The 14,637-nt window shown below is 40.5% G+C and overlaps 1 protein-coding gene across 4 annotated transcripts in view; it reads right to left on the bottom strand.

The window, feature by feature from the left end:
• Positions 1-14,637, bottom strand: part of clec16a (C-type lectin domain containing 16A) — a 148,120-nt gene that overhangs the window by 50,217 nt on the left and 83,266 nt on the right. For all 4 annotated transcript variants that reach the window (XM_034189765.1, XM_034189764.1, XM_034189767.1 and 1 more), the window contains 2 exons: positions 13,099-13,218; positions 7,994-8,103 (listed from right to left, as the gene is read on the bottom strand). In XM_034189765.1, coding sequence (XP_034045656.1) covers positions 7,994-8,103; positions 13,099-13,218 — 230 coding nt within the window. The remainder of the gene's footprint in view (positions 1-7,993; positions 8,104-13,098; positions 13,219-14,637) is intronic.

The raw sequence follows: 14,637 nt of genomic DNA, 5'->3' as shown, positions 1-14,637 counted from the left end.
ATAAACACCCAAACCGATGTTAGCTGGTGGTTCAGATTCGGAAAGTTTAACGCCCGGGCTGAATATGGGGGTTTCAGCGGAAACTATTTTAAGCAACTTATGTCATTTAAGTGTCACCAACTGGGTTAGGGGTCAGGGTTAGGGTTAGATACAGAACTGAACAGATACGCTCAAGCTCCAGTCACAACAACTGCATTATTCTAATTAGAACAAGGGGGGCACATGCTATATTTGTTTTTAACTATTTTTAATTTTTAGGTATATTTATTAATGTTTTTAAGCTGTTTGGGGTTTTTATTAAGTTGGGTATTTGTAATGTTAATTGATGTTTTAGAGGGACACTTGCAATGTGGGATAAGTGCAGTATGGGACAACGACAATGTGGGATCAGTGCAATACGAGTTATGTTTGTCTCTGAGCACCAACACATACTGTCAGACCTGACTTTATACTACACCACAAAAACACATTATTTCAAAAGGTCAGTGTCAGTGACTTTCGGAACAGAAAGTGAAATCTTTACTGACTGCTGTGAGGTGTAAACATTCCCAAAAACCATCAAAGGAATATGATACAAGACCTGACCGGCCTGTGAACGTGGCTGCTCTGTTACATAACTTCTGGGTTAAACGTCACTAGACATCTATTCCCATAAAGTGTCACGTTACTGGATAAATGTGTGATAAAGCTCCTCCTGCTATTACAATGACACTTGCTTGAGATTAGCTAAACCTTCAACAGAGTGAAGCAGGCAGACATTAAAGTCCTAAACCACATTTCATATCAAAACTAAAAAGGTCCCTACAACATGAGATTGGAAACGACTGCCTATCAAATTGACTGACAGGTCTTCACCACACACTTCAGACCACATTTGCCTGGTTCCAGTATTTCATTCATTCATTCATTGTCTTCTGCTTATCTGGGTCATGGTGGCAGGTGACCAAGCAGCGCTTCCCAAATTTCCCTATCTTGGGCAAGTCCTTGGGGGATCCTGAGGCGCTCCCAAGCAAGGTGGGAAATATAATCCCTCCAGTGTGCCCTTTGTCTTGCCCGGGGTCTCCTCTCAGTTGAATGGGCATGGAAGACCTCCTTAGGGAGACAAACGGGAGCATCTTCACTAGGGTTGGGTATCGAGAACCAGTTCTTTTCGGGTATCGTTAAGAAATGATTCGATCCACCGACATCAACAGCCTTTTTGCTTAACGATTCCCTTATCAGTCCTTCAGAGTGGGCCTTGTGTTTGGGGGTCTTTGCTGGGAAAATGATAATTTCTCTACATTGACTACAGACCCTGAAGCGGGTCTGTAATCAACCATTTCTGCAGCACGGCATTGCTTTGAACCTTGAATCAATGAAGCAATGCTTTGATTTTCTGCTTCATTGGTTCATTGTTTTATTTCGCTTTATCTTAATTTTTCCCTGCTAAAACCCTAAAGAAGGTATGTCTGTGAGCAATATTTACCTTTTTTATGTTAAACCGACCTGTTATGGTCTTCTGAAACAGTTGGCAGATGTATTTTATAACTTAAAAATGGAACCGATGCTATAACGCATTAGCATGTCTATGGCGTTTTCAATCTTAAAGTTAGCATTAAGGTGTTCACATCTCAGCGCGTTTGTGTGCATTTCTTTTCTGTATAATAATTAATGGCTCAACGTTTGTTGTCATAAAAGAGTCAAATGTATTAAAAATTGTAATTTTTTTATTTATATATTAATAATAATAATAATAATAATAATAGCAACAACAGCAATAATAGTAATAATAACTAATAATGCTACAATACAATTTTAGAGAAAGACAAAAAGAACCTGATAAAACAAAACAACAGAAAAGATAAAACCAATTAACAATGAACATAAATAAATAAATATAGAAATAAATAACTGCTTCCTATGAACACCTAGTGACTCTTACACCTCCATTTCATCCCTGTCTTAATTAAGTTTAATTACAATTTGTTTCGGTCAAACCATATTTTCAATTTGTTAATTTCTTCAGTGATTTCCTCCAGAACTATCTGCCAAGCTAGAAAACTGCTGCATCCTAGTAAGAGCAGAATACTACTGGAATGAATTTGAAAGAGGAAAGTTGTGTTTTTTCTCACCAAAATGGATGCTGCACTCACTGCAATTTATTGTCTGGAATAGCTCCAGATTGCATTTCAGAGCTTTTTGGATTCAAAAATTTTCATGCAGGTGGTGTTGAGGGGTAATTTTGGGTTTGAGCTTTGTTTGTTTTTCACCACTTTCATCCCTGAATATGTCAATCATGAGTCACTTTTGTGCAGATTAAAGTCACTAACTGGGACTCCTGTCTTGTTGCAAGAAGGAAACGAGAATCATTCTAGTTCTGTTCACACAGCTCCAAACGCTGCACGGCTCTCTGCAGAGTCAAGTTAGAATGATAGAGTCCAGTTGGAATTAATAAATTCAAAGCAAAACGCGGTTTAAATCAATTGACAACTTTTTCCAAATGTTGTAATACAAACGGCAATCGATCAAAAGATTTTTTTTCCCTCCCAAAATGAGAGGTTCTGCGCTGACATACAGCAGCCGGCTGAGTTCAGCTCAGAGGTACGGAGAGACATTCATGCCAAAATGTCTAAAAGGAAATGGTTTTGACAAAAACTACAGATTTTATTTATGTCCAGAGATCAAGGATCCAGTGACCAATTTAAAATGTTGACATAGAAAACCTGTAAAGCCTACTTTTAGTACACAGAAAGTTCACAAGAGGTATTGATAAGGAATCGGATCGATAAGTGGAATCGATAATAGCATCAATATCGAAAAAACCTTATCAATACCCATCCCTAATCTTCACCAGATACCTGAACCATCTCAGTTGGCTCCTTTCAATTCTAAGAAGCAGAGGCTCTACTCAGAGTCCCTCCCGGACATTTGAGCTTCTCATCCTGTCCCTGACTTTAAGTTCAGATATCCAAATCTCATTTCCATCACTTTGTATCCATGACTATGTCCTTTCGGTCATTACCAAAAGTTCATGACCACAGATGAGGACAGGAGCATAAATCGACGTAAATCAAGAGTCTCGCTTACTGGCTCAACTCTGTCTTCACTGTGGCAGTCCAGTACAGTGCCTGCAGAACTTCAGACACAGCCCCAACCCCTTTATATTGAGCTCACACTTCATCTTAGCCCCACTCATGAACAAGACTCTGAGATACTTGAACTTGGGGCAGTAACTCTCCCCTGACCCAGAGGGACAATCCACCTGTTTCCAACAGAAGACCACTGTCTCCATTTTGGATGTGCTGATCCTCATGCCAGTCACAATTGGCCACAAACATGCACAGTTCACACTGGAGGTCACTGTCCGATGAAGCCAAAAGAACCACATCATCTGCAAAAAGCAGAGACTTATTCTGAGGTAACCAAACTGGACACCCTCCAGTCCCTGACAGAAAATTGAAATCCTTGGTGACTATTCTTTTTTTTTCAAGAACACAGTATGTACTGAAATATTTTATATACAACCCCAATTCCAATGAAGTTAAGACGTTGTGTAAAATGTAAATAAAAACAGATTACAATGATTTGCAAATCCTCTTCAACCTATATTCAATTGAATACACCACAAGGACAAGATATTTAATGTTCAAACTGATAAACTATATTGTTTTTGTGCAAATATTTACCATTTTTAAAATGGATGCGTGCAACATGTTTCAAAAAAGCTGGGACAGTGGTATGTTTACCACTGTGTTACATCACCTTTCCTTCTAACATCACTCGATAAGTGTTTGGGAACTGAGGACACTAATTGCTAAAGCTCTGTAGGTGGAATTCCTTCCCATTCTTGCTTGATGTACGACTTCAGTTGTTCAACAGTATTTTGCGCTTCATAATGTGCCACACATTTTCAATGGGCGACAGGTCTGGACTGCAGGCAGGTCAGTCTAGTACCCGCACCCTTTTACTACAAAGCCACGCTGTTGTAACACGTGCAGAATGTGGCTTGGCACTGTCTTAAGCCAAGCAGGGACGACCCTGAAAAAGATGTTGCTTGGATGGCAGCATGTGTTGCTCCAAAACCTGGATGTACCTTCCAGCATTGATGGTGCCATCACAGATGTGTAAGTTGCCCATGCCATGGGCACTAGCACACCCCCATACCATCACAGATGCCGGCTTTTGAACTTTGCGCTGGTAACAATCTGGATGGTCTTTTTCCTCTTTTGTCCGGAGGACATGACGTCCATGATTTCCATAAACAATTTGAAATGTGGACTCATCAGATCACAGTACACTTTTACACTTTGCGCCTGTCCATTTCAAATAAGCTCAGGCCCAGAGAAGGCAGCGGCGTTTCTGGATGTTGTTGATGTATGGCTTTCGCTTTGCATGGGAGTTTTAAGTTGCACTTGTAGATGTAGTAACGAACTGTGTTAACTGACAATGATTTTCTGAAGTGGATTCAGGTGTCTTTCAGAGTATGTATTTCTAGCTACTTTCTTTGTGCTTTTTCAATCTTAGCTCAATTGGCTGCAGGCTGAGCTTGAGGCAACTAAAAGTGGGGCCCCAAGGTAAAGCTGTGATTTTGGATCAAAACAGCTGTGGATCTGCCTTGTATTTTTAAGTGGCACTCTGGCTTATTTTATTTTTATCAGTTATATCAGGGGGCGCACAAGTTATAGATGTGGAAGAAATTATTTATAATCTGGTATAGAATTTTATTTATTTATTTTTTTTTAAGGGTTGACTGGAGTGAGATATGCCCTTTAAAATCTGGATTTTGTACTTGTACCAGAGCCAAGACATCTGTGCATCTATATATTAAAAGCCAAGTGGCCTCTGTGTACGTGTATGCGTGCGTGTGTATGACTTCGATCACGGAGAAACTGGAGAGACCTGACATCTGCCATTTGGTACGCTTATGTATTTGGGGTCAAGGATGAATGCAGCAAAAACGGAAAGTTTATAGGACTAATATTTTTGGAGAAATTAGGGATATCAGGTAACAACAGTGAACAATGGAGGTTGATACCACCATTAATCAGTCCCTGGTAACCAGACAAGCAAAGGAAATATCTCAACCTTGCCAGTTGTAAAACATGACATCAACTAAATATGCCAAATAATAAGTACAATTAGTCACAAAACTTTCTAATTTTAATTTCCTGCACTTTCAGTTAAAATAATTATAGAAACTTTGCATAATTTATTACCACCCTTGAAAAAAATCAGCTACCTATTTTATAAACACTACCCGATCTAGAACCCGTGGATCCCCACGGGCAACGCGCTAATTTACAGTTTATTTTTGTATGGTTTCATCATGCTAAATGCTGTTATTGTTTTTATTAATGGCATAAAATACAAGTGTTAGTCTAAACGGGATGTTTTATTTTGTAAACTGACCTGATTCCATTTGTATGTTTGCTCCCTTTCTGGCATCACCAAATGTAACTGTGAGAAACTGATTTTCACATAAAATTTTATATAATATCACAAATATTGTAATTAATTTTTTAGTTTGTTGTTTATAATTATGGCATGATTTTATCTCATTTTATTTACGGTTTTGAATTTGGAGTTTCAATTTAGATTCATCTTTAAGTTTTACTTTTTCAGATAGATTGATTTATTTATTTTACTATTATTATTAATTTCCTGACAATCCCTAATTTGAAAGTATTTAATCATAATGTGGCAAAACTCTCAATGTTGTACTTCAGCAGCAGAATTACTGCTGTGATTGAGAAGAAGGTTCATTTATATTAAACTGTGAGGGAGTTGAGAAATTCAGAAAGCAGAAACCCACAAAGGTATTAGTCATATGAGGTAACACATGGCAAATTATTTTTAAAAGGCCAGGTTTCAATTCAGTTTCATGTTCAGTAAAATCAGAAGAATGATTTCCTCAAACAGTAACCACACCTCCTTCCTGGAACCCAACATAAAGGAGGAATAGAAGAAGAGAAAAAAGGGAAGGTGGGTGAGATTACCCTAAATTGAAGGAAGAGGAAATATTCATTTCACAGAAGGACAAGTGTCACAATAAGAGTGTTGCATGAGCCAGACAGGAAGAGGAGATGTTGAACTAAAGGAGTGGCAGGACATTTGATAATGTGATGGTGAAAGACAGGCGGGAGAATTGGGGGGGTTACTAATATCGCAAACAGCACACCACCAGCTGACAAATGTCATAAATCATAACCCCCAGAAGGAGAATTACTGAGAAAGGTTACAATTACCAGGAAGTGATGAAGTGGAAAGACTGTACTGAATCACTGGAATGACAAAACACATCTAGATGCCTCAAGAATGACATTTTCCAAGGACTCAAGTACGAATTTTTCAGTTTGGTTCATTTCCATGTTCAGCAACATCTCTACAGGGATCAAATCACTCAATGATTCCACATAGGTTCAGTTCAAACATGTCCTCCATGAAGGTGGAGAAGATAAAAAAAAAAAAAAAAATCTTTAAACCTTAGAGCACTAAAGACGTGCCTCTGTGTTCTGGTCTGCTTTTTGTCATACTTCTATTAATACTTGTAGATCAATGACAGAATGTAACTGAGACTTTGTTCGACCAAGGAACAACTTCTTTGTAAACATGTGCATCTTGCTTGGACACTATCTTTGAATCCTTAGAGGCCCAGAGAAGGCCACATGTTCAATGCTCCTCAGCTCAGGCAGAGTGCAACACTGTATGTTTGTGTGATGCAGCTTGTGTCCGTTTGAGATTTTCACTGGCACAAGACAAAATGAAACCCTCAAAATACTTTCAACTACTAGAAACCACTTAATTTTTGTAAGGAAATTGTCGTGGAAACACACATGGAGGAATGCCTTTTTCACATAGACATTTACAGTGAAACATCAGTGACCTATGGATGATATGACATGTAAGATAGAAGACCTTCAGCTGACTTATAAAGTGCTTTTGTTTTAAAAATATGTTTGTCGTGAAATATACAAACAGCCCCAACCCTGGACGTTTGCTCCAGATGTGTCCTACATGGAACAAAACATACTTTGTTTGTCTCTGTGTCTGATGAAAGTGACTGTACTTTAGGCCTACTATTTCACAACGACCATAAATGCTTCTATATTAGTTATTATGGTGTAAAAGTGAACATCAGTGAAGGATATGAATGGGTCTTTTGTTGCTCAAAAGACCAAATCCTGCAATCTGTGAATATGTGTTGATCCAGTAGCATTAGGCTGCGACCCAGTTTGTGATTTCTCTAAAAAAATAAATAAAACAAAAAAGCTGTAACTTTAGATGTATGATGACTAACCCCTCCCCGAGAACACAAAGGCATAAGTCACCAAGCTTCCTGTCCCACCCATTCTGATAAACCGGGTCTTGCCAAACAGAATGTGATCTGAGCCTAAAAGAACTCAACGGTAATCCGGCTTCACTCCTGTCTCTCTCATTCTCACACACTGTACAGTACGACATCCCAGTGTGTCACTGAGCAAATGATGACAGCTGTCCTATCCACCGTAAGTAAACAGGACTGTAATAGAGCTCAAGAACCTGAATGTGAAAAGCCAGGATCAAAGTCATAGTTATTACTGCATATTGTAGCTTTATTTTACCCCTCACTTTTTGTTGTTTATGTGTTTACCACAATATCCCCCAAACCATAAGCACATGGTAGCTCCCTGTACAAGTACTTACAGATATGACATATCAGAAAATTACTACTTATTATTGGAAATGAGTCTAGATATTTTTAGTGTTTAAAAGCTCATGAAACATTTTCTCAGATGACTGATGACTTTAAAAGGTGGATTTGGCACCACTGAGCTCTTTGAACACTTTGGATCTTTTTGAAACATAACCAATTCATAACTGCTTCAAATTTGACCTGAAATTTCTTTCTTTTGCTACTGACATGTCTGCTGATCAATTCCTCTCTATTGTGAGTTACTTTGGATAAAAACATCCAACTAATCCATTAATGTCAATTTAACTGTTGTCTAAAGATTAAAATGAGTGTGTGATGCACCTCTAGGCAGGCCAAGTGGACGTCTTTGATTATGCAACAGCTTTCAGACAGCACAGACTGCTTCAGCAAAAGGCAGTTCAGCTCCAAGGTGGCCAGACGCACTTTACTGTCTGCACACACACAGACGCAAAAACATCAGAATTCATTGTTTCCACATTGGTTAAAGAACGCAAAGCTTTCAAGAAACAAGGTGCAAAGAACAAAAGCAACACTCAGACAAAACTAAAGCAACGTATCACCACTCGCTGCATGTAAACTTTAAAGACAAGTGTCAGAATTTATAACTTGCTCTTCGGTGGACAGATTCCAGAAGCCAGAAGTATTCTTACTAGAACTAGATGTTATAATCTCTTTATGAATCAAAAAGAGGAAAAAAATATTGCCATAAGATATTTCAAGCTCAGGTCCTCCACCAGAGGCCTGAGAGTTTGTGGGTTTGGCGCAATATCTTAGATGTTCTTGACTGCACTCTTCTGGACAGAGACCTCTGATGTTGTGCCTGGAATCTGCTGGAGCCACTCTTCTAGTTTGGGAGTTACAGCTTCTAGTGTTCCTAATTACCACTGAGACCACTTTGGACTTTACCTCCCACATCATTTGTTTGTTGAGGAATATAAAAGTGCATGTTTACTCGCTCTGACTGAGACATGGCTTAAAGATCATGACATACAGTCTGATCTGGAAATTGATGGCTTTGGGACTCCCTACCGGCTCGATAGAGATTCATCGGTGACAGGCAAGTCACTCGGTGGCGGAGTGTGCCTTTATGTAAACCATAAATGGTGTAACACGGTGGTAGTGAGAGAAGCACAGTGCACCCCAGACATAGAACTCTTGGCACTATCACTTCGATCACTTCTATCTGCCTCAAGAATTTCTTCAACTTTTTGTGATTGTTGTATATATTCACCCTAAAGCTAATGCAGACTGGCAACTTTAGCACTCAGGAAAACAGTGCAGCAGCTACAGCAGATATCGCCGGACGCTCCTATGCTTGTAATGGGCGACTTTAATAACTGTAGAACCGGCTTTCAACAGTACGTCACATGTCCTACCCGCAATCACAAGTGCTTGGATTTGTGTTTCGGCTCCATAAAAGGGGCATATAAATCCTTTATTCGTGCCCCACTCGGCCTGTCCGACCACAACACTGTGTATTTGGTTCCGTCCTACAAAGCAGTCCTGAAGGAACAAAAGACGGAACAAAGATTAGTTCCATCCAGCGCCTCCAGGACTGTTATAGTTGCACTGATTGGGCTATGTTTGAGAACGCGTGTAATAATTTAGATGAACTGACTGACACTGTGTGCTCCTATCTGACGTTTTGTGAGGAACTTATCATTCCAAGAAAATCTGTTAGAATTTATCCAAATAATAAGCCTTGAGTCTCTAAAGCAGTGAAAACTGCCATTAACAAGAGGAATACGAGGTCTGTCCAAAAAGTATCAGACCTTTTTATTTTTTGCAAAAACCATATGGATTTGAATCACGTGTGATTGCATCAGCCAAGCTTGAACCTTCATGCCCATGCGTGAGTTTTTTTCACGCCTGTCGGTTGCGTCATTCACCTGTGAGCAGGCTTTGTGTGAGCACTGGTCCACCCCTCTCGTCGTTTTTTTATTGCGAATAAATGTCTGAACGATTTGGAGCTTTGCTGCATCAATTTTTTTCCAGAAACTGTGAGAGACTTCCAGGTGGACACCGTTCAGAAAATTAATATGGCTTTCAGGGACGATTTTGTGGGGATTACACAGATTAAGGAGTGTTACTGCCGCTTTAAGGACGGCCCACAACTGCTGAGAGCACGCCGCGCTCCCAGTGGAATGTGCCGTTCATTTCCAAACTGGACGCTGTGTTTTATCCGGGACGTCCTCTAAATAGCACAGGAATTGTTGAAGACGTGGACATCAGCACTTTTTCGGCACATTGAGACAGACGTGCGGAGGACGGCACATTCCACTGTTACAGGAGTTTTTGTCATGGAAAGTGGAGCGGAGGAATTCCGCGCGTCGCGGTGGAGCCGCATGGCGCAAAGCAACGCCGTGATGAAGCCTCAGAGGACATGTTCTGGCATGTCCAGGCTCATCCACAATTTCTTGGTTAGTCACACGACTGAAAACCCACCGACAGCCGTCTGAAAGCCATCTCAAAGCCGTCCTGTGAGACCAACACGGAGGTGGTTTTGTCCCGCGCCATGAACGGCACGGTGGCGCATCCGTCCGCTTTTCTTTCCATGAACAAAAACTCCTTTAACAGCGGAATGTGCCGAAAAAGTGCTGATGTCCACACCTTTTTCCTTTTTTTGTGGAAGTCAGACGACATCTCGGATCAACAAAGCCTTCACGTTGGAAATGATCTGGTTGATTCAGCCTGTTGATCGGCGCTGGGAGCGCGGCGCGCTCTCAGCAGTTGTGGGCCGTCCTTAAAGTGGCAGTAACACTCCTTAATCTGCGTAATCCCCACAAAATCGTCCCTGAAAGCCATAATAATTTTCCGAACGGTGTCCACCTGGAGGTCTCTCACAGTTTCTGGAAAAAAATTGATGCCGCAAAGCTCCAAATTGTTCAGACATTTATTCGCAATAAAAAAACGACGAGAGGGGTGGACCAGTGCTCACAGGCGAATGACGCAACCGACAGGCGTGAAAAAACTCATGCATGCGCACGAAGGTTCAAGCTTGGCTGATGCAATCACACGTGATTCAAATCCATATGGTTTTTGCAAAAAATACAAACGTCCGATACTTTTTGGACAGACCTCGTATTTGTTTTTACCAGGGGGACATGTCACAGTACAATGAGCTAAAGAAGGAGATCAGAAGGGAACTTAAAGTGTCCAAAACTAGATACAAAGACAAGATTGAAAATTTATTGAGTTCAGAAAACTCCCGCCCAGCCTGGCAAGGTGTCAAGTCTATGATGGGGATGCAAACCTCCAGTGCCCCCATTACTTGTTATAACAAGTCTGATTTGGTGCTGGCAAATGAACTGAATGTTTTTTATAATCGTTTTGATGTTTTTGATTTTAAAAGGAACTTGCCTAGGCCCATTAATAGTAAGCTCCAAATGATTAATGTTGAGGCTGGTAAACTAACTGGCATTTTCAGGAGAGTGAAGGACAGAAAAAGCGCTGGTCCAGATGGTATAAGTGGACGCATCCTAAAAAATTGTACTGAACAATTAGCTGAGATCTTCTCCTTTATTTTTCAACAATCTCTTTACCATCAATTATTGTTCCTGTACCAAAGAACAAACTGTCAAAGTCGAATAACGACTACAGGCCTGTAGCTCTGACATCTATAGTTTTGAAAAGCTTTGAAAAAATTGTCCAGTCTGAACTTTTGAGCCAGGTGGTGGATAGGCTAGACCCTCTACAATTTGCTTATAGGTCTGGCAGAGGGGTTGCCGATGCCTTGGGAACGTTGCTTCATTTTATTTCCTCTCATCTGGAGAGCCCTAACTCTTTTGCTCGAATGGTCTTTGTTGATTTTTCATCTGCATTTAGCTGTATTCAGGCACACATTTTGGCGCAGAGACTGTCCAGCTATAATATAGGACACAACCTTGTCTGCCGGCTGACAGACTTTCTCACAGACAGACCACAGCGTGTTAGGGTCAACAATATTCTGTCAGATGTCCTCTTGTCCTCCACAAGGTCTCAAGGGTGTGTCCTTTTGCCTCTCCTCTTTGTCCTGTACACTGATGAGTGCAGAAGTCAGCATGACGGCCGATATATCTTGAAATTTGCGGATGACACTGTGACTGTCTCTCTTTTGAAGGGCACGGACACTGAGCACGGTTTGGCTCAGAGCCGGTGGAAGTGGTGCACCAGTACAAATATTTGGGAACAATTATTGATGACAAACTGACTTTCGAGGCTCAAGTTGATGCCCTCTGTTCCAAGGCCCATCAGCGCATGCACTTTTATCGGAAACTGCGGAATTTTAATGTTGAGAAGACTTTTATGTGAATGTTTTATTCATGTTTTACTGAGTCTATTTTAACATTTTCTTTTATATGTTGGTTTGGTGCTCTTTCTATGAAGAATAAAAAGCACCTGCAAAGCATTGTGCACACCTGTGGCAAAATTGCAGGATGCACTTTTAATGACCTGCAGAATGTGTACAGGACACATCTTTTGAAAAGGGCGAGACAGATCTCCTCAGACCCCAGCCATCCTATACGTATGGGCTGAGTTCACACTGCTGCCGTCCGGCCGCAGGTTCACTGTCCCCAAGTGTAGAACCAACAGATTTAAAAATTCTTTTATTCCGGTTGCAGTTCGTGTTTTAAACCAGTCTTTGTAACTGTTGTTCATCTTTTTAATTGTCTATTTATTGTGTTATTGTTTTACTGGATGTGTGAATTGGTGTGTATTTTTGCTGCTGCTGAAAACCAAATTGCCCCCTTGGGGATAATAAAGACACCTTGAACCTTGAACATCTGCTCCACTTGCGCCTTCAACCCTTGGTACTTCTTGATTTTCTTCTGCTCCTTCTTTCTGATGTTGCTGTCAGCTGCCACATCAAGCACAACTTTTTTTTCTCTTGTCAACCATCACTATGTCTGGTTGGTTGGCCAGCAGCTGCTTGGCTGTCTGGAATTTGAAGTCTTAGCCCTGTCATTTTCAACCACCAGTAGTGCCTCCCATTGGGACTTCTAATCCGTATGCGGCACAGATTAATTTGTACACTATTCCCAACTCTTGGTTGTGCCTCTCAGTGGAAGGATTCAATCAAAAAGTCACACTTTCCATGACCAGACAGTCCCCAAAAGATTGCTTGTACCAATTTCAGAAAATTCCATGAATGGTTTCTCAGGAAATTATGGGATGGTGCACCATGTGTGCATTGTGATTACATTCATCCTGTGCACCTTTGGCCAAAGACCTTAAAACAAAAAAAAAGTTGTGATCTTGAATTCCTAAGATTGGATTGCTCATTAAAACAAACACAAAACTTGTTTAAAACGTTGGTCGATGCTCCACCCAGCTGTAAAAATGGCTACTGGCCTTGGCTGGGGAAGCAAATGTGAAGTCTCATTGCAAAGCGCTTTGCAAGATGGAAAAGCACTTATAGAAATGCAGTCCTCCTTCATATGTTCTACCTGGCTGTGCTGCCTGGCTCATGACTCTGATGAGCCTCTCCACCAGCACCAGGCTGTAGGAACTCCTCTCCTGGTCAGGAACCGGTAACTGAAGACGCTCTAACAGATCTCGTTTTATACCTGCAGACAACATATAAGAGAAGTGTGCATAAGAAAATCTGACAAAAGACAGGAAGAATTTCAAGCAGATACATGCAGTACAGAGCACATCTTAACTTAGAATACCACAAACTCCAGCATCCTATCATTTCAAATGTGACTACTGGCGCATTTTCTGGGTATGTTGTGATGGTTGGAGGTGGATCAGAGTTGGGGTGAGAAATTCAATGGCTGATGTGGCATCAATAAAGTCATTGATTTATTAGTGTGATCTCCAGGGTTTCTAAAGCTTAGGAAAAAAGATTTAAGAATTTGTAAGACTTTCTTTTAATGGCAGTTGAAATTAAATTTAAGGACAACACTACAATAAAAACAATTTAAATGCCTGAGGGTTAGGGACAGACTTGCGCAAATATTTACTGTAAGATAGAACATGGTTACTGGTTTAAGCCATGCTGCAAAATCTTCCCTGAAAAGCCCATTTTCATTAAATTTACACTTCCACATCACGTAAGCTTGTTAGCTTGTTGAAAGTATCTTTGCTCTGAGCATTCAGGCAACAAACAAATAGATTTCTTGGTTCTATATGGCTATGGATAGTGCTACCAGAGGCTTTCACTGAATTATTTAAAAAAAAAAAATTTAATCCAGTTTTAGAGAATGCACACTTCGCAGCCTCGCTGGAAAAACCTATTCGAGGGTACAAGAGAGGCGACTTGGAGCAATGTTGGTTCTGGCCTCAATGAAGAATACAGGAGAAGGTCTTTACCCAACTCCTGGGGGTGACAACCCATTAGTCCCGTTGGCCAACAGTGCTAACATAAATTAAATCAAACAAATATTTCACTTCATGGATATACTACTGGACAGAGTTCTTAGATGGCCTGTATGTACAACTAGCTGTACATCAATCTTTTTTATCTCAGACATTTGTAATAAATTGCACAGAAAGTGCAGAAACAGTCGATTCACAGCAACGAGCTGCCATTGCAAGCTGTCTGTGCGGACATCATGGCTCGGGCAGAATACAGCACTGTGATTGGTTGACCTTGAGGGCAGAATATGGTGCTATAATTAGTGAAACTCTTCTTTTTTTGCTTTTCAATAGGCCAAGAACTATATTTTTGGGGTGGGGGTACTGTTGATTGACAAATCTACCAGAGTTCTTTGATATTAAAATGTGTGCCTGGTACACAAAATACGTACAGCTTGGAAGGTCTGGCACAGTCTGATTAATGACTCATGGCCATATTATGTGCCATCATACATATCATAAAATGCAGTGAAAACACCAACAGTTTGACAGATTGCGATTAACATATATACATACTCTGATGTAAAACATTCTCCCATAGCCGATTTCTAGGACACAAATGCACACTTATGTAGTGCAAAATAAATAAATAAATAAAAATACAATTGGATACCCAAGCAGGGCAT

The sequence above is a fragment of the Thalassophryne amazonica genome, chromosome 16 (assembly GCF_902500255.1).
Source record: "Thalassophryne amazonica chromosome 16, fThaAma1.1, whole genome shotgun sequence".
In the NCBI taxonomy this organism is placed as follows: Eukaryota; Metazoa; Chordata; class Actinopteri; order Batrachoidiformes; family Batrachoididae; genus Thalassophryne; species Thalassophryne amazonica.
This window is presented reverse-complemented; position numbering and strand designations above follow the sequence as displayed.